Source organism: Pituophis catenifer, unplaced genomic scaffold (genome assembly GCF_029215685.1).
Source record: "Pituophis catenifer annectens isolate HBS135680 unplaced genomic scaffold, rPitCat1.0.hap2 SCAF_8, whole genome shotgun sequence".
In the NCBI taxonomy this organism is placed as follows: Eukaryota; Metazoa; Chordata; class Lepidosauria; order Squamata; family Colubridae; genus Pituophis; species Pituophis catenifer.
The window spans coordinates 77,151,232-77,176,487 of NW_027256888.1; the positions used below are offsets into that span (position 1 = coordinate 77,151,232).

General features: G+C 44.5%; 1 protein-coding gene across 1 annotated transcript in view; it reads left to right on the forward strand.

Moving 5' to 3' along the window:
- SLC4A4 (solute carrier family 4 member 4) overlaps positions 1-24,534 on the forward strand; it is a 195,135-nt gene extending 170,601 nt beyond the window's left edge. Inside the window, exons 21-26 of the mRNA XM_070948389.1 lie at positions 10,455-10,523; positions 14,802-14,975; positions 16,072-16,233; positions 19,769-19,865; positions 21,677-21,750; positions 24,455-24,534. Coding sequence (XP_070804490.1) covers positions 10,455-10,523; positions 14,802-14,975; positions 16,072-16,233; positions 19,769-19,865; positions 21,677-21,717 — 543 coding nt within the window. The 3' untranslated portion in view covers positions 21,718-21,750; positions 24,455-24,534. The remainder of the gene's footprint in view (positions 1-10,454; positions 10,524-14,801; positions 14,976-16,071; positions 16,234-19,768; positions 19,866-21,676; positions 21,751-24,454) is intronic.
- The last annotated feature ends 722 nt before the right edge of the window (positions 24,535-25,256 follow it).

Consider the following 25,256-nt stretch of genomic DNA (forward strand, 5'->3'; position numbering starts at 1 on the left):
CCCTGAAGTCAAACACAGCCCTGATGCGGCCCTCAATGAAATCGAGTTTGACACCCCTGCCTTAGATTGTAGAACAGGGGTGTCGAACCTCAGCAAGTTTTAGGCCTGTGGATTTCAACTCCCAGAATTCCTCAGCCAGCCATACTGGCTGAGGAATCCTGGGAGTTGAAGTTCACAGGTCTTAAAGTTACCATGGTTGAGTACGTCTATGGTAGAGTGTGCTGGGAGGTGTCTGTTTTGCCAAGGAACGGGGCCGTGTTCAGGTGTCCGGGCAATTGGTTCTTTCGGATCCAGAGGCAATAAGCAAAGCAGTGATTAATAAGGTTTTAAGCTTTATTATTAACTCAAGCAGAAGAGTTGAAGCATAACATAAAAAGGCAGACATACCAAGCAAGTTAACACCCAAATATCTTCTAAGCTATCTGGAACCTCATAATAAGGACACCAGAGAAGCGCCAAGCGGTTTCTGTGCAGAAACTCTTAACAAACACCACAGCTCAAGGTGTTTTTTTTTTTAAATCAAAACCTGGCCCCATGACTTCATGGCCCTGTTATGGTCAGGAGACTGCAAAGACCTTGACCGACTGGCACATCACTCTGGGACGGGAATGAAAATGTGAGATTTTCACAGCAGGAAAAGCTTTGAAGTTGTGTGAAGATTCTTCCCCCTTCTCTTTTATTTAGTAAACAAAAGTATAAAGAAACCAAACAGGCTATAGCTAAAAATGAACTCTAGACATCTAGAGCACGGGGTGTCAAATTCAGGGCCCGCAGGCCGGATCTGGTCCAAGGGGGTGCTTAAATCTGGCCCACAGGGCCAGCTGGAAATAGCAAAGGCCTGCCACGCGGTGCCTCTGGCAGCCAAAAAGTGTGACTCCCCTGTACCCCGTTTTCAGCCTGGACAGCCTCCTGCAACACTCTGCTGGCCAAAATGGGGTGTTTAGTTTAGTTTAGTTTAGTTTATTTGATTTGTATAGTGCCCTACTCCCGAAGGACTCAGGGCGGTGAACAGCCAAACAATAAAATACATAGATACAAAAAATTTAAGAACCAGATAAAATCAAATTGAATCATTTTGGCCCAGACAGATTAAAACACCCCGATAATTTAAAAACAGATTAAAATTTACATGGAAGAGATTAGGCCAAGGCCGCCTGATGGAATAAAAAGGTCTTCACAGCGCGGCGGAAGGTGCGCAGATCCGGGATCCTCCGTATCTCCGGGGGGAGCTCATTCCAGACGGTAGGTGCCCCCACAGAGAAGGCTCTCCCCCTGGGGACCGCCAGTCGACACTGTTTGGCTGACGGCACCCAGAGGAGTCCCTCTCTATGAGAGCGTACTGGCCGGTGGGAGGCTATTGGTGGTAGTAGGCCCCCCCGCACATGTCCCCTCCCCCACACTCCACTTTGGCTGCCGGAGGCACCGCGGGCTGGTCCTTTGCTATTTCCAGGCCAGATTTAAGCACCCTGCGCCCTACGCTTGATTTATGAAATAGCAAAGGACTGGCCCGCAGTGCCTCTGGCGGTGCAGGCCTCTGTGCCCTGTTTTGGCCAGCAGTGTGCTGCAGGAGGCCCTGTCTCCCCCCACCCAAGCTAGCCCGCGGAGGAGACCTTAACCCAGTCTCTCTCCCGCCCTAGCCGGCCCACGGAGGAGAACTACAATACTGATCCTGCCCTCGAAGAAATCCAGTTTGACACCCCTGATCTAGAGTTTTATTAATATGAAGCAGGAAATCAAAAGATGCCATTAAACTCCTCAAAATAACAATGGACTTCCTCATTACCACCATAGTATCTTTTCAAAAGTACTGTATGCTGCTTGCCCTATACTTCCTAATGTACACAAATGCAAACACGCACAGATACAACATGAGGAGAGAGCACAAATACACTTGCACACACAAATCCACCCGGTTCGCACACACTCAAACATAACAGGCAACATACATACCCGTCCTGATTCAACCCACATGAACCCAGAGATACAAACACACTATGTTGCTACACAAATGCAAATACAGATACCTCCTATGACCCTTGCTGGTTTAGGGTCAAAAACCAGAATCCATATTCCAGATGGATTTTTCCTAAGTTAAGAGCTATCAAGATTCCAAAAGGCAAGCTCCTATGCAAATAGGGCACCCTCCGATATATAATTATTATTTTGAAATGAAAGGAATTGCCAAATTTTAAAAAACGGCAGCCGGAGCAAGTCATCCAGGAATGTTGGTTAGAGAATAATGTGGGTGCCTCTATGGAACTATGTGGGAACTATATGATGAAGTAGAAGAAGAAATGGCAGAAGCTGGGGGTGGAGACAAAAGAGTGATTAGCCTAGAATCCGTATGTAGCCGCAAATCCAACCCCATGAATTCTGTTGAGCCTTATCTGAGTCCAAGCAGCTGCTAACCATTAGTTGAGAATATTCTTGCGCATAACCATGCATGTAAATCTGTTTAATCTTCCCATGTGGACCTGATCTTTTGCACCTGACAGGTAAAGAGTTTAGATGACAGATGGGGTTTGTATGAGTTGTCAACCTTTATTTGTATAAATGAGTAAATCGATGCACATAATTAATGAATCAGAGAGAGGGGGGTGAACTCAGTGAACTGCAGATTCATACTAAGGATTCATTCAATTCCTCATCTTTCTGATTCAAATCCTTTCCACGTAGGGCGTGGGAAGGAGTTTTAAGAGAAAAACCCTACCTATCCTCAGGACAACGAAACTCAGAATTGTTTGGCTTGTGCCTATAATCAAGACAGGTATCAAGTTAACAATCACCTGGTTGCAAGTTCGTGAGGACAAATGTTACTTGACAACATGACAAATAGGAGCAATGGGTTTAAACCGTGTAATAGAAAGAACATGCTGACAATCAACTATTCAGCGTGTCTTCATTGTAATTTGCAGTAAAGATTCCTATCTAACCATGCTATGTCAAATGACTGATAACTTGGTCAGCCCAATCTGAGGCTGGCACAACCATGATTTACAGTTCCCAGGACCTTGCCCAGCACAACAAAAGAGTTTTTGCAAGAAACCACTTGGGTAAACACTGCCTGCCTTTGGAGTATTAAACTTGTGTGTTATTTTCAGGAGAGAGATATTATATGATAAAGCTATGATTTTTATCTGTTGGCTGGCTTCGTTTCAAATGAAGTGTGCCAAAAGTTGTGTAATAAAAATATACACCTTTTTTTTTTTTTTTGTATTACTACCAATTTAGGCTTCCTGTGTTTTAACTCCATTAGGACTAATTTCAAGCTTAATTTGAAAAAAAACTTTATTGCTGCTTTGATAGCTGAAAACACACAGTCCAGCTCATGATACTCTTCTACAGTAGTGGCCAAAATTGTGGAAGCCTTTTGGGAAAAGTGTATTTTTGAGGTTTGATGGCTAATGACACCACTTTTTTGGGGGGGAGTTTCAAGATAATCCTATTCCACTGCTGGAATGACCTGGGAATAGCCCAGACCTTAACCCAATTGAAAATCTATGGAGCTGACTAAAGAGATTTGTTAGTCAGAAGTGACACAGCAATAAAACCCAGTTAATAGAAGCCACCATTCAATCTTGGTTTCACACTATAACAGCTGCAGAACTAAAAGACTTGGTTCACTCCATGGGAAGACATTGTAAGGCCATAATTCATGCTAAAGACTACCCAACTAAGTATTAACTGACATAATTTTTGTATATCTCGTTTTTTCTATGGTGATAATTTTTGTATATCTTGTTTTTTTCTATGTGCTTTGCTTTTCTTCTTTATACTGTAACTGCTTTTCTAACAGCAAATCCTTCATAAAAGTTATTGCCTTACATTCTTGATTAAATTATCGTTCCATTGATATATTATTTTATGGTACTACTCCCCCCCCCCAAAAAAAGTGGTGTTATTAGCTAGTTTTAGAAAATACACTTTTCCCAAAAACTTTCCACAATTCCAGCATCGAATGAAGAGATGGCTCTGCATAGCTTGCAGAGAGCTTTGCAGACAGAGATGGAGAGCTGACCCAGTGAATTAACAAAACGAAGTGCTGGACCTTGCAAGATTTAGAGAAAGCCAGCTGTTGTTGAAATGTACTGTTCCCTGGTCTTTCAGCATTCAAGAACAGGGATTAAAAACGAGAAGAGAATCCTTGAACCTCAGCAGTCCAAACCAAGAATTCTAATCCTCAAAATGAAAATTATCTCAGCAAGGAAATTAAGTGCATCAGGCAACGTTATGACCAACAGAATTTCAGGCTAAGCAAGCATATAAGCAGCTCTTTAGTTGAGTAATTTCTGATCCCTTCTTCTAAGGTAGGACTGCTCAACCTTGGCCACTAAGACCTGTGCTATCATGTCACCCCTAGTCCTTCTTGTCATTAAACTAGACATACCCAATTCCAGCAACCGTTCTCTATATATTTTAGCCTCCCGTCTCCTAATCATCTTGGTTGCTCTTCTCTGCACTCTTTCTAAAGTCTCAACATCTAGGCCAGGAGACAGATCTTTTCTGCATAGCAAAAAGATATTTTTCAAGTGCCAGGCTCAAGAAGGGATGGTGGGTTCATCCCTTATCTCAGTGATGGAGAACCTTTTCGGCACCAAGTGCCCAAACTGGAACACGCGTGCATGTGCGCGCGGCGGACACCGGAAACCCGAAGACCAGGTAGCTGGCACACGCATGCCTGTTCCAATGGCGTTTTCAGGCCATCTTTTGGCCGTTTTTGGGCTGTTTTCAGGCTGTTTTTTGGGTTGTTTTGGGGCCATTTTCAGGCCGTTTTCCAGGCCATTTTCAGGGCTGCTTCTGGCCCAAAAACAGCCCCAAAACAGCCTGAAAACAGCCAAAAGATGGCCTGAAAATAGCCTGGAAAAGGCCCGGAAAATGGCTTGGGTTTTGGTCAGTTTCCAGGCCGTTTCCAGGCCACCTTTGGCCTAAAAACAGCCCCAAAAACAGTCTGAAAAATGATCTGGAAATGGCCCTGAAAAGGCCCGGAAAATGGCCTGTTTTTTGGTCATTTTCCAGGCCGTTTTCAGGCCACTTTTGGCCTAAAAACGGCCCAAAAAACGGTCTGAAAATGGCCTGGAGAATGGCCTGAAAAAGGCCTGGAAATGGCCCTGAAAAGGCCTGGAAAATGGCTTGTTTTTTTGGTCATTTTCCAGGCCGTTTTCAGGCCACTTTTGGCCTAAAAACGGCCCAAAAAAACGGTCTGAAAATGGCCTGGAGAATGGCCTGAAAAAGGCCTGGAAATGGCCCTGAAAAGGCCTGGAAAATGGCTTGTTTTTTGGTCATTTTCCAGGCTGTTTTCAGGCCACTTTTGGCCTAAAAACGCCCCAAAAACGGTCTGAAAAAGGCCTGGAAATGGCCCTGAAAAGGCCCGGAAAATGGCTTGTTTTTTGGTCATTTTCCAGGCTGTTTCCGGGCCGTTTTTATTTTATTTATTTATTTATCACATTTGTATACCGCCCTACTCCCGAAGGACTCAGGGCGGTGAACAGCCAAACAGTAAAATACATAAATACAAAATTTAAAAAACAGGATAAAATCGAATTAAACAATTTGGCCCAGACAAATTAAAACCCCCCAGTCGTTTAAAAACAGATTAAAATTTGCATGTTTAAAAAGAAAAGAGGGGAAAAGATTAGGCCAGGCCCGCCTGGTGGAATAAAAAGGTCTTCAAAGCACGGCGGAAGGTGCAACAGATCCGGGATCCTCCGTATCTCCGGGGGGAGCTCATTCCAGACAGTAGGTGCCGCCACAGAGAAGGCTCGCTCCCCTTAAAACGGCCCAAAAACGGTCTGGGAAATGGCCTGGGAAACAGCCCAGAAACGGCCTGTTTTTTGGCTGATTTTCAGGCCGTTTTCTGGCACTCCAGCACTGCGAAGAGCAGCTGGCTGGCGCACATGTGCGTGCCGGAAACCAGAAGAGCAGCAACAGAGAGGGCTGTGCGTGCCACCTCTGGCACGCCTGCCATAGGTTTGCCATCATGGCCTTATCTCCTCTTTCCTTAAAGAACGAACCAAGCCTCTCGTCTGGACTATTGTAACACTCTCTACATGGGGCTTCCCTTGAGGTGCACTCGGAGGCTCCAACTGGTGCAGAGTGCGGCCCGCGCGGGGTGGTGATGGGAGCAACGTGGAGCTTCCATGTAACACCTCTCCTGCGCGAGCTGCACTGGCTCCCAGTGGTCTTCCGAGTGCGCTTCAAGGTTTTGGTTACCACCTTTAAAGCGCTCCATGGCTTAGGACCTGGTTATCTACGGGACCGCCCTGCTACCACCAATAGCCTCCCACCGGCCAGTACGCTCCCATAGAGAGGGGCTCCCTCCGGGTGCCGTCGGCCAAACAGTGTCGACTGGCGGCCCCTAGGGGGGAGAGCCTTCTCTGTGGGAGCACATACTATCTGGAACGAGCTCCCCCCGGAGATATGGAGGATCCCAGATCTTCGCACCTTCCGTCGCACGCTCAAGACGTTCTTATTTCATCAAGCTGGCCTGGCCTAAATCTTTTCCTTTTTTAAATTTAAATTTTAAACACAAATTTTAATCTGTTTAATTATGGGGTATGTTAAAACTCAGCCTAAATTATTTAATTTGTTTTAATCTATTTTAAATTTTGTATCTCTGTGTTTTATCCTCTGGCTGTTCACTGCCCTGAGTCCTTCGGGAGAAGGGCGGTATAGAAGTTTAATAAAATAAAATAAATAAATAAATAAAATAAATAAGTGCAAAATAGTTACAAGGTCATTCTCTGTCAATCAACTGAAAAAAAAATCACCTTGTTTTCCTTGTAACTTTCAGCTGTTATTCAGAAGGTAGAAAAAGCCTTTGTTTCCTGATCTTTATGTTCCTGCTGATTTTGGCTCTCGTGTTATTAAAAAAAAAAGCCTTCATTTCTCTTTCTGAGTTTTTCCTGGTTATCTAGTTTTCTTTTTTTTATTTTTTGCCCCGTTCGAACCTTTGCTCCTGCCAAACATTTAAAGCAGAATACAGTAACTTGCTTTGTATGCAAAGGTCATCGGTTCAATCATTACCTTTTCCGGATAGGACTAGAAAAGATTTGTGCCAGTCCAACCTTCCTGAATAGGGCTGGGCAAAGATGCGTCAGAAATAGCAACGTTGATTTATTGATCGCAAGCGCAGTCGTGTGGCCTATGTTGGAAACGTCCTAAATGTCATTTTCCCCATGATAATTGCAACATTTGATAATTGCAGCCAATTAGATGTGCCTCCCCCTGTGCTCCACATCACATTTTGCTTTTAAATCTCTCTCTTGCATGAGCCTAGTCCTCATCAGACACTGTGAATGGCTCTTAGCCAAAGGGAATTCTGGGAGTCGTAGTTGCGGCTCATCTGGAAATCAGCAGTATGTACAGCTAGTCCTCGACCTACGACCACAATTGAGCCCAACGCTTCTGTTGCTAAGCAAAACAGTGATTAAGTGAATTCCCCCCCCCCATTTTATGACCTTTCTTGCCACAGTTGTTAAGTGAAACACTTCAATTGTTAAGTGAGTAACACGGTTGTTAAGTGAATCTGGCTTCCCCGTTGACTTTGCTCAACAGAAGGTCGCAAAAGGGAATCACACATTTTTTTATTTTTTATTTTCATTTATTTTTATATGCCGCCCTTCTCCAGAGACTCAGGATGGAGACACATGATCCCGGAGACACTGCAACAGTCATAAATATGTGCTGGTTGCCAAGTGCCTGGATTTTTTTTTTTTCAACAAAAACAATTTTTTATTTTATAAACAAAAATAAAACATGAAACCATCATCATTCCAAACAATTACAGACAGTGTATCGATCGGTTAACAGCCTTTTGTGCTCAATCCCATCTTCAAAATATCAATATATGACCAAAGCTTATTTTCATAAAGAAATATTTCACTTATTTACCTCAACTTCCACTTCATGTTTCATATTTATCTCCATATTTTACTATTTATCCATTGATAAAATAAATCCCATATCAAATAATATTGTTTATCTTCCTGTTCTCTTATTTCAAATGTCAGTTTACTCATTTCAGCACAGTCCATCATTTTCTTAATAACTTCTTCATCAGTAGGTATCTTTTCTCCTTTCCAGTTTTTAGCAAATACAATTCTAGCCGCTGTTAAAACATTCACAATTAAATGTGCCTGGATTTTGATCACGTGACCATGGGGGATGCTTCAACTGTCATAAGTGTGAAAAATGGTCATAAGTCACTTTTTTCAGTGGCATTGTAACTTTGAAACAAAACAAACTCTTGTAAGACGAGAAGAATGTTGAAAATACTGAATGAGATAGATCTTGTTTAATTAAAGCAGTTTGTTGATTCCTAGATAATTTGAGAAAAATAACTGGCATTCTTGACTGAGGGAATTGTAGTTTTCACTTTCTGAAGAGAACTTGATTTAGGGGTGACATGAGAGCAGTCTTCCAATATTTCAGGGGCTGCCCCAAAGAAGAGGGAGTCAAGCTATTCTCCAAAGCCCCTGAGGGCAGGACAAGAAGCAATGGGTGGAAACTAATCAAGGAGAGAAGCAACTTAGAACTAAGGAGAAATTTCCTGACAGTGAGAACAATTAATCAGTGGAACAACTTGCCTCCAGAAGTTGTGAATGCTCCAACACTGGAAGTTTTTAAGAAGATGTTGGATAACCATTTCTCTGAAGTGGTGTAGGGTTTCCTGCCTAAGCAGAGGGTTGGACTAGAAGACCTCCAAGGTCCCTTCCGACTCTGTTATTCTATTCTGTATGTGCATATTCATAGCTCAAAGACTCTATGTATAAGTTCTCAACTTAGGACCATTCTATTAGTAGTTCTTTGGAGGGTTTTATTTTATTTATCTATATCCTGCTTTTATTATTTTTACGAATAACTCCAGGCAGTGAACATATTCAACGCACCTTCCTCCTTTCATTCCTCGTTCATTGCAGATCATCAGATCTATAGTTAACCAAGTTATCAAATACGAATAGATTTTTTGAATGTAAAGATCGTCAGTATATTCTTAGCAAGGATATCAAACACAGTGTTACCTTCATGGATGGACAAATGGCAACGAGATGGCTGGCGAACAGATTTAATTTAATAAATAAAATAAGTGTTCTGTTCCTAAATCTGTGTTTCTGAGCAGTGTGTTTTTTAATAGATTCTGTCTTTGAATTCAACTCTCCATCATCCATCATCTAAAAATATTACAGACTTTGTAAATAACATTTGTTACTTGTGAATAAGAGAAACCAGAATATCCAAACTACTTGTCTGAGTTTTTATTACATGACACAAATTTAAATATATTTAGTAGTCCTGTGCTAAGGGGGAAGAAAAAAATGCTACTACGGGAAGATACCTTGTTTAAATTTAATTTTGTGTGTGTGTGTGACTTGTCAAACTTTAAGTCTAATGTCTAGCACAAAGTAATCAGAAACATACTGATCCCATAAAACGTGTATTTCATGGCAAATACAGTTTGTGCTCTAAAAATTAGGATGGCACAACATTTTTGGCAAGGAATGTTGATGTGCAGATGTCATGTTCTATGAAAGATGCTATGAAAGAGCTCAGAAATGGAAGGTTCTGTTATTGTTGGAAAGTTGACAGCCATTCTTTTTAAAACACTGCCATGGAACAAATTTGTGAAAATATTAGACAAGCTTTGCATGTTATCTAACCATGATGGAAAACCTAAGGCACGCGTGCCTGAAGTTGCACACGGAGCCATGTCACCTGGCACAGACGGCATTGCCTGTTCCTCTTCCTGGTTTCTGGCATGCACGCATGTGTGACGATCAGCTGGAAAAGGTTCACCATCACTGTCATATAAGATGATAAAATTGTGTTGATTGCCTACCTCATAATCTTGAATGGGGTTCTTTATGTGTTTATTTTTCCTCGTTGGCAATTTAGGATTCTATACATTCATTAAACAACAATTCAAAGAGTGATGCCTCTCTCGCCTCACAATCAGGAGGCTGTGAGTTCGATCCTAGGTAGAGGCAGATATTTCTCTCTCTGGGCACAATGAGAATAAATCTGCTGAACAAAACTCCGCATCGGTGACAGGAAAGGCACCCGGCCAGTAAACACTCAGCTCCATTCAGTTCTGCGTGCTGCTTCTGGCAAGCCAAGACAAAAGGAGAAGCCAGTTTTGCTTAATGACCGTATACTGTAGTGATCCTCTTAATAGCCGTGGCAAAAAAGGTTGTAAAATGGAGCATGCTTTGCTTCATAACCGCCTCGCAACAAAAGAGTTTGGGCTCAGTAACAAGAGAGCTAACTGTCTCTCTGTTCATTTGGGATCTGTAGCCTTTGTTTCAAAATTATTTTTCAATAAAATATTTTTACTTTAAAAAACAATCAGACACTCAGCAAGCATGTGTAGAAAATTTGGAGATTATGTATTCCTCTGTTATTAAAGCTTTCCAATTTTTTTTAACTCCAGTTTTTTTTCCTTTTATCTCTCTGCTTAGTTTATTCCCATGCCTGTCCTGTATGGTGTGTTCCTCTATATGGGTGTTGCATCCCTCAACGGAGTGCAGGTAAGTGTCAGCCTTCACGATCCAGCTCTTTTTTCACAGGTGCAGTAGATATTCCAGAGACCCAGGCTGGAAAAGGGGTAAACATTAATCCATATTGCCTTTCTTCTACAACAGGGGTGTCAAACTCAAGGCCTGCGGGCTGGATCCGACCCACGTGGTACTTAGAACTGGCCCGCGCGGTTGCCCTGGAAACAGTGAAGGACCGGCCTGTGGTACCTCGGCCTTCCGGAGCTCCGTTTTCACTGGCAGAGGGTTGCAGGAGGCCGTCACAGCTGAAAATGGAGCCCGGGAGCCCATTTTCACTGGCAGACCGTTCGGGCCAGCACAAGCGCCCCCGACACGACTGACGTCAAGCTGGCCACGCCCACCTTGCCCCCCCCCCTCCAAGGTCAAACACAACCCTGATGCGGCCCTCAATGAAATCGAGTTTGACACCCCTGTTCTACAACCTAGGAAAGGCCATTCATTTTCGACAAAAAGCACATTTAACTAGTTTGCTAAATTGCAACACTCATGCCCTCCCTCCCCAGGGGTCCTAAAGTGTGACATCTTATGTCCCCATTGCTTAGCGGCAACAATCCCGGGAGTCCCTATTGCTGTCGTTAAAGCGAATTCCATGCCGTCATGAAGCGCAACCTCACACGATTGCTATTTTTGATTTCCTGCTGGCTTCCCCATTGACCTTGCTGGCCAGAAGCTGTCAGTGAAGGTTGCAACGGATGCAATTCTGCAATTGTGATCCAATTGTGGCGCACCCAGATTGCAATCCAGTGACTGCAGAGATGTTGCAATGGCCAAATTTTTGAGGACCCGATGCAAGTTGCGCCCATTCAGCACTGTTGTTATGTTCACATGGTCGTTAGGCAAGGAGCACCCATATAGATAGTCCTCGCTTAATGACTGCCCTATTTAGCAACCATTCATATTTAGGATGGCACTGAAAAATGACTCTATTTATGACAGATCCTTGCATTTAGTTATCTGTATCCTGCCTTTATATTGTTATGAACTCACATACTTCTGGTGATTGGTTCAAAGTCACCCAGCCAGCTTTCATGCCGAAGGCAAGACTAAAATTCATAATTTCCTGGTTTCTAGTCTTTGCCTTAACCACTAGACCAAACTGGCTTAAAGTTAAAACCATCTCGTCCTTCCCCCAGTCATGTGATTTAAGATTTGGGGGCTTTGCAACCAAGAGGCATATATGACCGTTGCATTGTCCTACAGTCGTGTGATGGCACACTTCATAGCTTTCCACTATCAGAGTCAATGGAGAATCTGGCAATAAAAGCTCAAATAGCAGTCACTACTTGCTAATTAACCACCAGCAATTTGCTTAAGGATCATTATGGAAATGAGATAAATCTATCATGATCATGTGAGGTTTCTCTTCTCTTCTCTTCTCTTCTCTTCTCTTCTCTTCTCTTCTCTTCTCTTCTCTTCTCTTCTCTTCTCTTCTCTTCTCTTCTCTTCCCTTCCCTTCCCTTCCCTTCCCTTCCCTTCTCTTTCTTCTCTTCTCCTCTTCCCTTCCCTTCCCTTCCATCTTCTCTTCTCTTCTCTTCTCTTCTCTTCTCTTCTCTTCTCTTCTCTTCTCTTCTCTTCTCTTCTCTTCTCTTCTCTTCTCTTCTCCTCTCCTCTCCTCTCCTCTCCTCTCCTCTTCCCTTCCCTTCCCCATCCATTTACTTCCTCTCCTCCTCCTCCTCTCTCCTCTCCTCTCCTCCTCTCTCCTCCTCCTCTCGCCTCTCCTCCTCACCTCTCCTCTCCTCCTCCTCCTCTCCTCCTCCTCCTCCTCCCTCCTCTCCTCCTTCTCCTCTCGCCTCTCCTCTCCTCCTCCTCTCTCCTCTCCTCTCCTCCTCCTCTCCTCCTCCTTGTCTTGTCTTGTCTTGTCTTGTCTTGTCTTCCCCATCCCATCCATTTACTTCCTCTCCTCTCCTCCTCTCTCCTCCTCCTCCTCCTCTCCTCTCCTCTCCTCTTTCCTCTCCTCTTCTCCTCCTCTCCTCTCCTCTCCTTTCCCAATTGTGGGCATTAAGTGGTTACTATCTGTATGTCAGTCACCATATAGAAACTTAAATCTAGAAATAATTGGACCTAGCTAAATCTCCTGTGATTATTTGAGGCCTTATTGATTTTTGATCATTTATTATTGAATATCAAGTTTCTGGAGAAAGTATGAAAGGAGTCACATGGTGTTTACACAAGTCCGTTTTTTCCCCCTTGCCTACACCATTGTTACATATTTGTTTTCATGAAGAGTAGTTTAAAAAAAAACGTATTAAGAAGCAAGATAGTCCTGCCCTCTACAGAAATGCTCAGATTTCATCTTTGGAACATTTTTATTGAATGCAAAGGTTGCCCTCCTGAGATGATAAATCTTACCCGTAGCTTTAGATAAGGTTTGCGAGAAACACACCCTGGTCTTTTAGCAAATACCCACAAAGTTCCTTGTGAAACAAACGCATGAGAAAGTATATAATAAACTATTTAGCGTGGACTTTCTCAGATCAAGTTCATTTCCTGGTGAGTTCATGGCTGTATCCATGTGGTTTCCTTGTCAACAGCTGTACTGTAGGAGTTGGTTGGCCACACTCTTCGTACAATTTTCCACTTTCTGCGTTTGAGCAGATCAAACCCGGTTTAGTGTTCCAAGATCAAGATCAGCTAGATAAGCCTTAGCAGACACAACTGTATATCATAATGTGATACTTAATTAATGCAATCTTTGCCTTAATTAATGCAATCTTTGAATATCCAGAAAATGGAAAGAGTGTCTAGTAAGCCATAAAACAGAATGAGAACGTTGTAACTGGTAAATTCTAACAAAAGGAGCAGCCAGGTGGATCTTCTGGAAAATGTACACCACAATTCCAGTATCTCGCCGTGAATATTCTGCTGCATCAGGAGCAGATTCAACTGCCTTGTAAGGTTTTACCTAAAGTAGGGTCTTCTTGGAAGAAAGAAGAGAACATAATCCATAGATATATACTCAAGAACATTCGAGACTTTACACGGTCTGGCAACGGACTTCTTGAGTTTTTCAAGTATGGAATTAGGAGAGTGTTCAAAAACTTCCTAGCTATTGTTTTTGCACCGGTTCGTGTTTTCCTAAAGAACCCACGTGGTAGAATCACACAACTCCAGTGTTTACACAGATATCAATATTAACTAAAAGTTAAGCTGTGTGATATCCCTCCTCTCCTCCTCTCCTCCTCTGCCTCTCTCTCTCTCTCCTCTCCTCCTTCTCCTCTCCTCTCCCTCTCCTCCTGTCCCTCTCCTCTCCCTCTCTTCTCTCCTTCTCCCTCTCCTCTCCTCTCCCTCCCTCTCCTCTCTCCTTCTCCCTTTTCTCTCCCTCTCCTCTCCTCTCTCTCCTCCTTCCTCTCCTCTCCTCTCCTCTCCTCATTTCATCTCCCTCTCCCTCTCCTCATTTCCCTCTCTCCTCTCCCTCTCCTCTCCCTCCCTCTCCTCTCTCCTTCTCCCTTTTCTCTCCCTCTCCTCTCCTCCTCTCTCTCCTCCTTCCTCTCCTCTCCTCTCCTCTCCTCATTTCATCTCCCTCTCCCTCTCCTCATTTCCCTCTCTCCTCTCCCTCTCCTCTCCCTCCCTCTCCTCTCCCTATCTCTCCCCCCTCCTCCTCTCCCTCTCCTCTCTCCTTCTCCCTCTCCTCTCTCTCTCCTCTCCTCCTCTCTCTCCTCCTCCCTCTCCTCTCCCTCTCCCTCTCCTCCTCTCCCTCTCCTCTCTCCTTCTCCCTCTCCTCTCCTCCTCTCTCTCCTCCTTCCTCTCCTCTCCTCCTCTCCTCCTCTGCCTCTCTCTCTCTCCTCTCCTCCCTCTCCTCTCCCTCTCCTCCTGTCCCTCTCCTCTCCCTCTCTTCTCTCCTTCTCCCTCTCCTCTCCTCTCCCTCCCTCTCCTCTCTCTTTCTCCCTCTTCTCTCCCTCTCCTCTCCTCCTCTCTCTCCTCCTTCCTCTCCTCTCCTCATCTCCCTCTCCCTCTCCTCATTTCCCTCTCTCCTCTCCCTCTCCTCTCCCTCCCTCTCCTCTCCCTCCCTCTCTCCCTCTCCTCCTCTCCCTCTCCTCTCTCCTCCTCCCTCTCCTCCCCTCCTCTCCCTCTCCCCTCCCCTCCCCCTCCCCTCCATTCTCCTCCTCCCTATCCCCTCCTGTCCTTGATAACTTGAGTGAGAGATTGTGATAATAGATGGAAGGTGATCCCTTGGCTTCTAGAACTCAAAGTTATCACTTGCTCTTTCTGCCCCCATGATGGCCCCTTTGAACGTTCCTTTCTCCACCTCAGTTCATGGATCGCCTGAAGCTGCTCCTGATGCCTCTCAAGCACCAGCCTGACTTCATCTACCTGCGACATGTCCCCCTCCGCCGAGTCCACCTCTTCACCTTCCTTCAAGCTTTGTGCTTGGCCCTCCTTTGGATCTTGAAGTCTACGGTAGCTGCTATCATATTCCCGGTCATGGTAGGTGAAAATTTTCACACCGGTGTTCTCTTGCATCTTTCGGAGCTATCAAATGTTGTGTCTCACCATTATACTACCCAATATATTGACAGGAACTGGCAATTTTCTTTAAACTTTAGAATCAAAATCCATTAAGGACAATCTAAGCTTGTTTGAGGCCTAAAACCAGTCTCCAAGATTTTGCCCACAGTGGTCCCCTCTTTCATGGGTTTCTAATGTCAGTTTTAGTTCTCTTGAACCTTAATGGCAGGGGTGAAATCCAGCAGGTTCTGACAGGTTCTGGAGAACCGGTAGCGGAAATTTTGAGCAGTTTGGAGAACTGGCAAATACCACCTCTGGCTGGCCCCAGAGTGAGGTGGGAATGGAGATTTTGCAATATCCTTCCCCCAGGACTGGGGAGGGAATGGGGATTTTGCAGTATCCTTCTCCTGGAGTGGGGTGGGAATGGGGATTTTGCAGTATCCTTCCCCTGCCACGCCCACCAAGCCACGCCCACCAAGCTACACCACGCCCACAGAACCGGTAGTAAAAAAAAATGGATTTCACCACTGCCTTCATATTCTAACTTTTCATAGCAAAATTTGACTTTGTTCTAAATCTTCTAGGAGCACAACTGATTATTTTGCTTTGCGGTATCGGTAGCCCTCGACTTACGACTGTAACTGAGCCCAAAATTAATGTTGTTAAGTGAGAGTTTTGTTAAATGAGTTTTTCCCCATTTTTATGACCTTTCTTGCCAGTGAAGTGAATCTCTGCGATTGTTAAGTTAATAACATGGTTGTTAAGTGAATCTGACTTCCCCATTGACTTTGCTTGTCAGAAGGTCGCAAAAGGGGATCCCATGACCCCAGGACACTGCAACTGTCATAAGTATGAGTCAGTTGCCAAGTGTCTGAATTTTGATCACACGGCCATGGGGATGCGCAACGGTCGTAAGTGTGAAAAATGGTTGTAAGTCATTTTTTCAGCCCCGTTGTAACTTTGAATGGTTGCTAAACGAACTGTCGTAAGTCGAGGACCACCTGTAGAAGCTTAGAGGATTGAGGTGGAAAATGCCCACGTGCCAATAAGGGAATGTTGAATTCTGTCTTGACAGATCCTCGCCCTCGTGGCCGTCAGGAAGGGGATGGATTATTTCTTCTCCCAACATGACCTCAGTTTCCTTGACGACGTCATTCCAGAAAAGGACAAGAAGAAGAAAGAAGATGAAAAGAAGAAGAAGAAAAAGAAGGGCAGCCTAGACAGTGACAACGATGACGTAAGCATGTTTGCTCTTTTAAAACAAAAGATGACATCTTTATCTTGGCTAATTTATAAGAGCCGAGAAGGACCAGGATTATGGGAGCCTGTGAAGATTCTCCTTCCTCCAAGTCATGGTTGTCCCAAAAGTGTTTTTTTTCAGGAGGCAACTGGACTTTCGTAGTTTTTTCTTTTGAAGATGTTTCACTTCTCATCCAAAAAGCTTCTCCAGCTCTGACTGGATGGCGTGGAATGGAAGGATTTATGTTCCTTGCAGACAGCTTGTCATTTGCATCCTTTTAGAGGGTCATTGAAGCACTTACAGGTTTATCTGTGTCCTCAGGGTCACCTGAATAATGCAAAAGGCTCTTGCAGTCTGCAATTTTTCCTCTGGAAATCCATTCCTACTCCCACACCTTCCCAAGGGTGTTCGTCCCAAATTGTATAGCTAAAAATCTGTAGAGATTCTCAGTCCTCCAGGTCATGGTTGTCCCAAAGGTGCTTTTTTCAGAAGGCCACTGGCCTTTCTTTTTTTTTTTTTTCTTGTTGAAGATATTTCGCTTCTCACCCAAGAAGCTTCTTCGGCTCTGACTGGATGGTGAGGAGCGGAAGGATTTATACCCCTTGCAGACAGCTGGACATTTGCATCCTTTTAGAGCAGGGGTGTCAAACTGGATTTCTTCGAGGGCCGGATCAGCATTGTAGTTCTCCGCCGCGGACCAGCCAGGGTGGGGAAGGCGGGATGGATACCTCCTGCAGCACGACTGAAATGGGGCACCGGGGGCCCTGTGCGGCCTCCCCGCACCCCGTTTTTGGCCTGAACAGTCTCCCACAGCACCCTGCCGCCCAAAACGGGGTGCTGAGGGGGGGGGGCTCGTGTGGCCCCTCCTGTGCTCTGTTTTGTCTGGCAGAGGCACAGCAGGCCAGATTTAAGCATCCCGCAGGCTTAATCCGGTCCACAGGCCATGAGTTTGACACCCCTGTTTTACAGAGTCGTTGAGACCACTTGGAGGTTTATCGGTAGTGCAAATAGGATATTGCAGGATATTTTCCGCCCCGTGTCCCTTCACTGGCGCTGGATTTTGGGGAATGAATCTGGGTTGTCTGTATCTCAAACTCAAAATCCTTCCATTCCCCGCCATCCAGTCGGAGCTGAAGAAGCTTCTTGGATGAGAAGCGAAACGTCTTCAAAGAAACAAACAAGTCCAGTTGCCTCTTGGAAAAAGAGGGCCTTGGTAGTACAGTGGTCTAAAGCACCCTGTTATTAACACAGCTGCCTGCAATTACTGCAGGTTCGAATCTTACCAGGTTCAAGGTTGACTCAGCCTTCCATCCTTTCTAAGGTAGGTTAAATGAGGACCCAGTTTGTGGGGGCAATAAGCTGACTTTGTATAAATATACAAAAGTATGAAGGCTATTGCTTAACGCTTTGTAAGCCGCCCTGAGTCTCCGGAGAAGGGCGGCATATAAATCAAATTAAAAAAAAAAGAAAAAGAAAAAAAAAGCACTTTTGAGACGACATTTTGAGATGTCCTCACATTGTAACATCCCACCTTACTAAGTTGTGTCGGTGTAGTTTTTAGTGACCTCTGAGTTGTATCATGGGTACCAAGGTCTGTTTTTGAGCGGAGTGTGAGTTTTGCATTTCCACAAGAGACATTGAGTACAGTTAGTCCTCACTTTATGACCACAATGGAGCCCCGAAAATTCCTGTTGCTAAGCAAGATTGTTGTTAAAGTGAGTTGTCCCTCATTTGACGATTCCTTGGTACCGGAATTGTTAAGCGAATCACTGCAGTTGTTAAGTGAATAAGTTGTTAAGTCAATTACTTCATTGACTTCGCTTGTCAGAAACCGGTTGGGAAGGTTACAGACAGAGATCACATGACTTGCGGACAATGCGATTGTCAAAAAATGCAGGCCAGTTGTCAAAGCACCTGAATTTTGATCATGTGACCATGGGGATACTGCCGCAGTCATAAGTGTTAAAACTGGTCATAAGAGCAGCAGTGGCTCAGTGGTTAGAGTGCAGTACTGCAGGCTACTTCTGCTGCCTGCTGGCTGCCTGCAATTTAGCAGTTCAAATCTCACCAGGCTCAAGGTTGACTCAGCCTTCCATCCTTCCGAGGTGAGTAAAATGAGGACCCAGATTGTTGGGGGCAAGAGGCTGACTCTGTAAACCCCTTAGAGAGGGCTGTAAAGCACTGTGAAGTGGTGTATAAATCTAAAATGCTATTGCTCGCTCTCCCTCCCTCCCTCCCTCCCCCTCTTAATTCCCTTTTTCATTCGCCCTCCTGGTGGCGCAGTGGTTAGAATACAGCATTACAGGTTAATTCTGCTGACCGTCAGCAGTTCGATCCTGACCGGCTCAAGATTGACTCATCCTTCCATCCTTCCAGGATCAGTGAAATGAGGACCCAGATTGTTGGGGGAAAATAGGCTGACTCCGTAAACCGCTTAGAGAGGGCTGTAAAGCAATGCTATTGCTATTGCTATTGCTAAGTCACAGTTTTCAGTGCCATTGTAACTTTGAGCGGTCACTAAATTAATGGTTATAAGTTGAGAACTACCTATAGCAGGGGTCCACAACCCGTGGTCCATGGACTGGCACTAGGCCATGGCATGCCACAAACGAGGCCATGCTGTCAGGTTTCGATGCTATCTCAAAATAAATGAATTTCCAAACTGCCGATCTTTGAGGAAATTTTCTCTTTATTGAGCATAGTGACCTGTCCCTGGCTCTTTCGTGGTCAGCACTGACCTTTGCTCCCCCAAGCCCTCCCTTTCCGATCCCCAATTCTCTGCGTCTCATTGGCTATCTTCCAAGCTAGTCTCCTCATCCCATCTCCGTCAGATCACAGAAATGTGCCCCCTCCTCCCATCTCCGAGGAAACAGAATCTTCAAAGGAATTAAGTAGGCAAAAGTTCAAGCTTCTCCTCTCCTATTCATATGTCAGCGCTGGAACGCTGACATCCGGCCCCTCTCCCTTCATTCTCCCAGTGAGGCCTGCACGAGACAAAGAACAAGTTTAGTACCATTACCCCGTCTGAGGGTGTGTCCCACCCCCTCCCGCCTTGTTCGGGTGATCTGCATGGAATTTAGCTATAAGGCGGTCAGCTTGGATGTTCGTGCTCTTCACCCAGGAAGCTTCTGATAACCCTTCCACTTAAAAAACACTTCACACGTGCAAGGAAGCAAAGTCCCATCTGCCAGATGAAGGCAGCACATGAATCCATGCCTGGTCTAGTCCATGGAAAAACGTCTCTCCATGGAACCAGCCCATGGTACTCAAAAAGTTGGGGGCCACTGACCTACAGTTAATTCTTGACTTACAACAGTTTGCTTAGTGACTGTTCGTAGTTACAGCGACACTGAAAAAAGCAACTTATGACCATTTTTCACACTTACGACCACTGCTAAAATTTCTGACATGGAAAAGTCAGAATACCACCTGGTCCTTAACTCTGGTCTGAAGCAAGCAAATGAAAATAAATGATGCGAAATAGGAACGTGAACATTTTTTGTTTTAAACGCTGTGCCCGTTTCCTTTACAGTCTGATAGTCCGTTCACGGAAAACGTGCCCAGTATTAAAATCCCGATGGACATCATGGAGCAGCAACCTTTCCTGAATGATGGGAAGTCTACCGAGAGTGAGTAGCGCTGATTTTTTTGCACGCTTCCATAATTGCGATTTCCAAAACTGAGCAGACGTAGATGGGTAGACATCCTTACAGGTCTGCATTAAAACATTCATGGATTTTTATTTATTTTTTTAAATCTTGTTCAGTAGAGGTTGTTTTCCTCCTGTTTCTTTTCTTTTTTTTCCCCCTCCCTACACCCGACCTGTGGAATTTTTGTTGACTTTCAAAGAATGTATTTGCTTTGAAGCACTTAGACATATTGTGACGTTTGACCTCTTCTCTCTCTCTCCTCCTCCCTCCCTCCCTGAGATTCTGGCGTTAGTTGCTTTGAAGCAGCTGCTAAGCGAGCAGATACTACGAGTGCTGTCTCTCACTGTAATTCTCTTTTAAGCTTTCAAATCACCCAGCCTGTCTCTAGCCCAGTTTTTATATATATATATATATATTTCCACATGTAGATCTGCATGCTTTCTTTTTCCCTGGAGTTTTCTATTCCTGCTGTCTAATCTTCTCATTTGTACCATATAGAAAATGTTCTGTCTGCAAAGAAGATCACTGAGTATTTAGAAAATAGCTTGATAATGGCAAATTAATATAGCTGATTAGGGCCTCTCTCTCTGGCCCCTTAGAAGAGTGTCTTAGCCCCCAGATTATTTTGTCCCTGTCTCCCTCCCTTCCTTCCTTCCTTCCTTCCTTCCTTCCTTCCTTCAATTCCTTCCTTCCTTCCTTCCCTTCCTTCCTATCTCTTTCTCTTTTTTCTTCCTTCCTTCCTTTTCTTCCTTCCTTCTCTCTCTTTCTTTTTTACTCTTTTTTCTTCCTCCCTTTTCCTTCCTATCTCTTTCTCTTTTTCCTTCCTTCCTTCCTTCCTTCCTCCCTCCCTCCCTCCCTTCTTTTCTTTCTCTTTTTTCTCTCTTACTCTTTTTTCTTCCCTTCTCCTCCCTCCCTCCCTCTTTTTCTTTTTCTTTCTTCCTTCCCTCCTCCTTCCTTCCTTCCTTTCTCTCTCTCATACTTACTCTTTTTCTTCCTCCCTCCCTCCCTCCCCCTCCCTCTCTTTTTCCTTCCTTCCTTCCTGCCTGTCCTCCCTCCCTCCCCTCTTTCTTTCTTTCTTTCTTTCTTTATTTCTTTCTTTCTTTCTTTCTTTCTTTCTTTCTTTCTTTCTTTCTTTCTTTCTGCTTTCATTTTCTGAGAATATCTTAAAGATCTGTTTCAGATGTGCCTGCAACGTGTGATCAAAAGATGGCAGCCATAATGCACATAAAAAGAGAGCTCTTGACTGCCAACTTGTCTTCATTCTGGGAAATAATACGTTGTTATTTTGAGAGTGTTATTAGCGGTGGCTCAGTGGCTAAGATGCTGAGCTTGTTGATCGGAAGGTCGGCAGTTCAGTGGTTCGAATCCCTAGTGCTGCGTAAAGGGGTGAGCTCCCGTTACTTGTCCCAGCTTCTGCCAACCTAGCAGTTCGAAAGCAGGTAAAAAATGCAAGTAGAAAAATAGGGACCACCTTTGGTGGGAAGGTAACAGCGTTCCGTGCACCTTTGGCGTTGAGTCATGCCGGCCACATGACCACGGAGACGTCTTTGGACAGCGCTGGCTCTTCGGCTTTGAAACGGAGATGAACACTGCCCCCTAGAGTCGGGAATGACTAGCACATATGTGCCAGGGGAACTTTTACCTTATTAGCTTCTGTTTAAAGTATATTAGGAATTAATAACCAGACCAGAAAAGCAACACAAGGTTTTATTTCAGTCATGTGAGTGTCTTCATATAGAAAAGAAGGATTGGACTTTCTAAGTAAAATGTTTGTTTTTTCAATAACACAGAAGAAAAATCAACATTCCTTGAACGCCATACATCATGCTGATCAAATTCCTCACTTCCATTCCTACATGCCAAGGTAAGCCGCTTTGTGTATTTCCAAATTTTATACACACACACACACATATAACACACACAGACCCCTAATGAAAACACCAGGATACCCGTTTCAAACGGCTTCCATCCAGAATGTTGCCATCAATAAATTAGGCATAAACTTCATACAGACAAATGAAGGCAGGTCTGGGTCACATAAGGCCTTCGTTTTTGAAGCAGCTTTAGAGAATGTTCTCCTGCAGCCTCCAAAAACCACTTGAATACGTGGTCCATTCCCATGTGTTTTTTTGGACGTTCGGAGGATACATGAGAACACGGCCCTCTTGTGAGACTTCCGCAGATTCTGGAGTCTGTGTGAGAGCATACCCGATGGTCTCTGCAGCCCCTCAAAAATCATGCAAAACACAGCCTGTTCTCCATGATTGTGTTGTGGCCCATCAGTGGCCTGTGCGGATTGTAGCTGACTCTGACAGCGAGGAGGCTGGTGTGGTGTTGCGCCAGCAGCCTGTGCAGCTGGCACTCGAGTCGGACAATGAGGAGGCTGTAGAAGATGTGGTGCCAGAGGCAGGGATTCAGCCAGGGCCTTCAGAACCTCCAGAAGCTCCTTTAAGTGAAGAGGACAAAGAGGAGGAGCCTCTTCTCGATGCACGGGCGCGCAGGAGTGGCTCCTCAGGAGGAGGTCTCCTCGAGAGTAAGGCTTGGGGCTAATTGGCCATTCCCTTAGCCTATTTAAGGAGGAACGCCGACTGAAGCAATTTGTAGGGAACAACTTTAGTTCATTCTCCTTCGTGTTTGGATTCTCTGCAAATTGCTTCTGGGCTTTTGGCTAACCTTAGTAAGATTGTGATTACTTTATCTTTGGTTTCTTTTTATTTTATTTTATAAACAACCTTTATTAAATACCAAAAGATAAAATATCACATCAACCACATACATTGTAAAATATGAAATAAAGAAAGATAAAAGAACAGCAAGAAGGAGAAAAAAGGGAAAGAAATAAAAGAGAGAAGGGAACACAAAAGAGAAAAAAGAAAAGAAAAGAAGAAAGAAAGAAGAAAATACACACAATATAACAATACCAACTACAGTATATATATATATATATACGTATACGTTATTGACAGTGTCTATTTGTTAATTTTGTTATCTTTGGTTTCTTGTAGGCTGTTAAGAAAGTTTATTAACAGCCTTTGTTTGGAAAAGACTGAGTTTTTTAGTAAATTTAAGTTTTGTATAGACTTTGTGTGTGCTTATTCTTTGGGGTCCGTAGCTGGGGCAGAACAGATTTTCAGAGCCTCCAGTGAACACGTAAAAACACGGCTTGCCTATTAATCTGCAGAGATTCTCAGTCATCCAGGTCACAGTTGTCCCAAAGGTGCTTTTTCAGGAGGCAACTGGATTTTCTTTTCTTTCTTTTTTTTTTAAGACGTTTCACTTCTCATCTTGAATTATCTTGGATGAGAAGCGAAACGTCTTCAAAAGAAAAGAAAAAAAAAACAAAGTCCAGTTGCCTCCTGAAAAAGCACTTTTTGGATGGACGGCTCTCGTATGTGACTTCCAGAGGGTCCAGAACAGCAGTCACCAACTGTTTGTCCGTGGACCATCAGTGGTCCACGAGAAAACTTTGGTGGGTCCGCAGAAAAATTATTTGCATTTTTCATATTGCACTAAATCAAGGCTCCTCAAATTACGGTCCCTGGACTAGATATGTGCAATGAACAGTTGTGTTGCTGCAGAGTCTCCCCCTTCGGGGTCTTCTTCTGTGGGTCGGAGGGGGGCAGAAATTCCGACTCAGGGTCTGCTTCAGCCTCCTGGTGTGGGACTTTGGGAGAAGGCTAGAGGGAAGTACTGCTGGTGGCAAAGAGCCGGAGGGCCTCGTTCCAGTGGGACCGCATCATGGCCTGGAACTGGCTGACCATCTCAGCCCTCTGAGCCTCCAGGTGCCAGTACCTGGTCTTGCACTCCCGCAGGTCTTTCCTCTGCTTGGAAAGCCTATGCTCCTAGTCCTCAGTGAGGTGCTTCTGCTGAGCCTCCTCCTCGGTCAGATCCAATTTGAACTGAGCAGTTTTGCCAACTCTTTCTCATGGTGGCTACTTAGCTCCAACAACTGCTTCCTGTTGGGGCCCTAAGGAGCCCAGGCGGGGAGTGGCTGGGCGGGGAGGGGTTAGCAGAGGCTGGCGAAGCACCCCTTGACGTGAGTGACATCGATTTGGCCATGCCCACCCAGTCACATGACCACCTAGCCACGCCCACCCAGCCAGTCATTAGGCAGATCATATTAGTGGTCCGCAGGATTTAAAATTATGAATTTAGTGGTCCCTGGGGTCCAAAAGGTTGGTGAGCCCTGGTCCAAAAGACTATGCAAGACCTCATCTCCTTCTCACATGATCTCCGAAAATACATAAGAACAAGGTGGGCTTTCAAGAAGAGTTGTCAGGTGTTGGCCAACGCTGGTAGGTCGCCCAAAACATCACGGCAATGTCTCCTTCGACACGTGTGTCCTAGGTTCACCATCAATAGCTCCGGAGCCAGTGGTGGGCTGCAGCCGGTTCAGGCGAATCAGTAGTTGCAACCCTGGCGCTATGCCGTCCTATGCACACGCTCATATTTTCAGTGCTGGGTGAACCGGTTTTTAATTCCTGTGCCACCCACCTCTGTCCTATTGTGCTGCCTTTCCTGGAGGTGTACAATCTCTGAATGGTAACTCTGTGATTTCATCTTTCTAGGCCTCCGCAAAATCCTGACGGAAGTTGTGCCTCAGATTAGAATAGCGCTCATCCCCGAAGACCACGCCTACTTTCGGAATAGCAAGGGAACAGAACACACTTTCACAACTACTGCGTCTTCATCTTTTATTGCGGGAGTCTCCCTCCAAAAACCTGGCCACTTGAAGACTTTGTGGACTTCAACTCCCAGAATTCCAGCTGGGGGAATTCTGGGAGTTGAAGTCCACGAGTCTTGAAAGCAGCCAGGTTTTTGAAGGAGACCAGCCCTGCTTTTATGGAACTGGATTTTCTTTGTCGTCTTCTCTAGTCGAATGTTCAGTTGCTGTTATCCATCTAGGTTAAAAAAAACAAAAACAGACCCAGATGTATCCTTCTTCCTTTAGATTTTATTCTATTTCCTCTCTTCCTCGCTTCAACCCATTTGTGTATTTTTCGTCGCAAGCCATTTCTCTTCCCTTTCATTTCTGACCAATTTTTTTTTTCTGCCTTTTCAATATATGCACCTCCTCTGTTTGCATTTCAGAAGAGGGTGCAAGTATTAAGGATATATTATTGCAACGTGATTTGTTGTCAGCAAAACGGACTGTTATTTTTATTTTTTAGATGCGAATCAGTGTTTCCCATCCTATCTGCTCCTTTGGGGCATTTGTCGATATTAAGGTTTTGATTTGATTTTTATTTTTATTTTAAATCTCTCTCTTTTCTTTCTCTCTAAGCCGAACAACACTGACTTTCAGGCAAACGCCCGGTAAACTCTCGATTCCTGCAAAAATGCTGCTATCTTAACATGCTCTTAATGTCA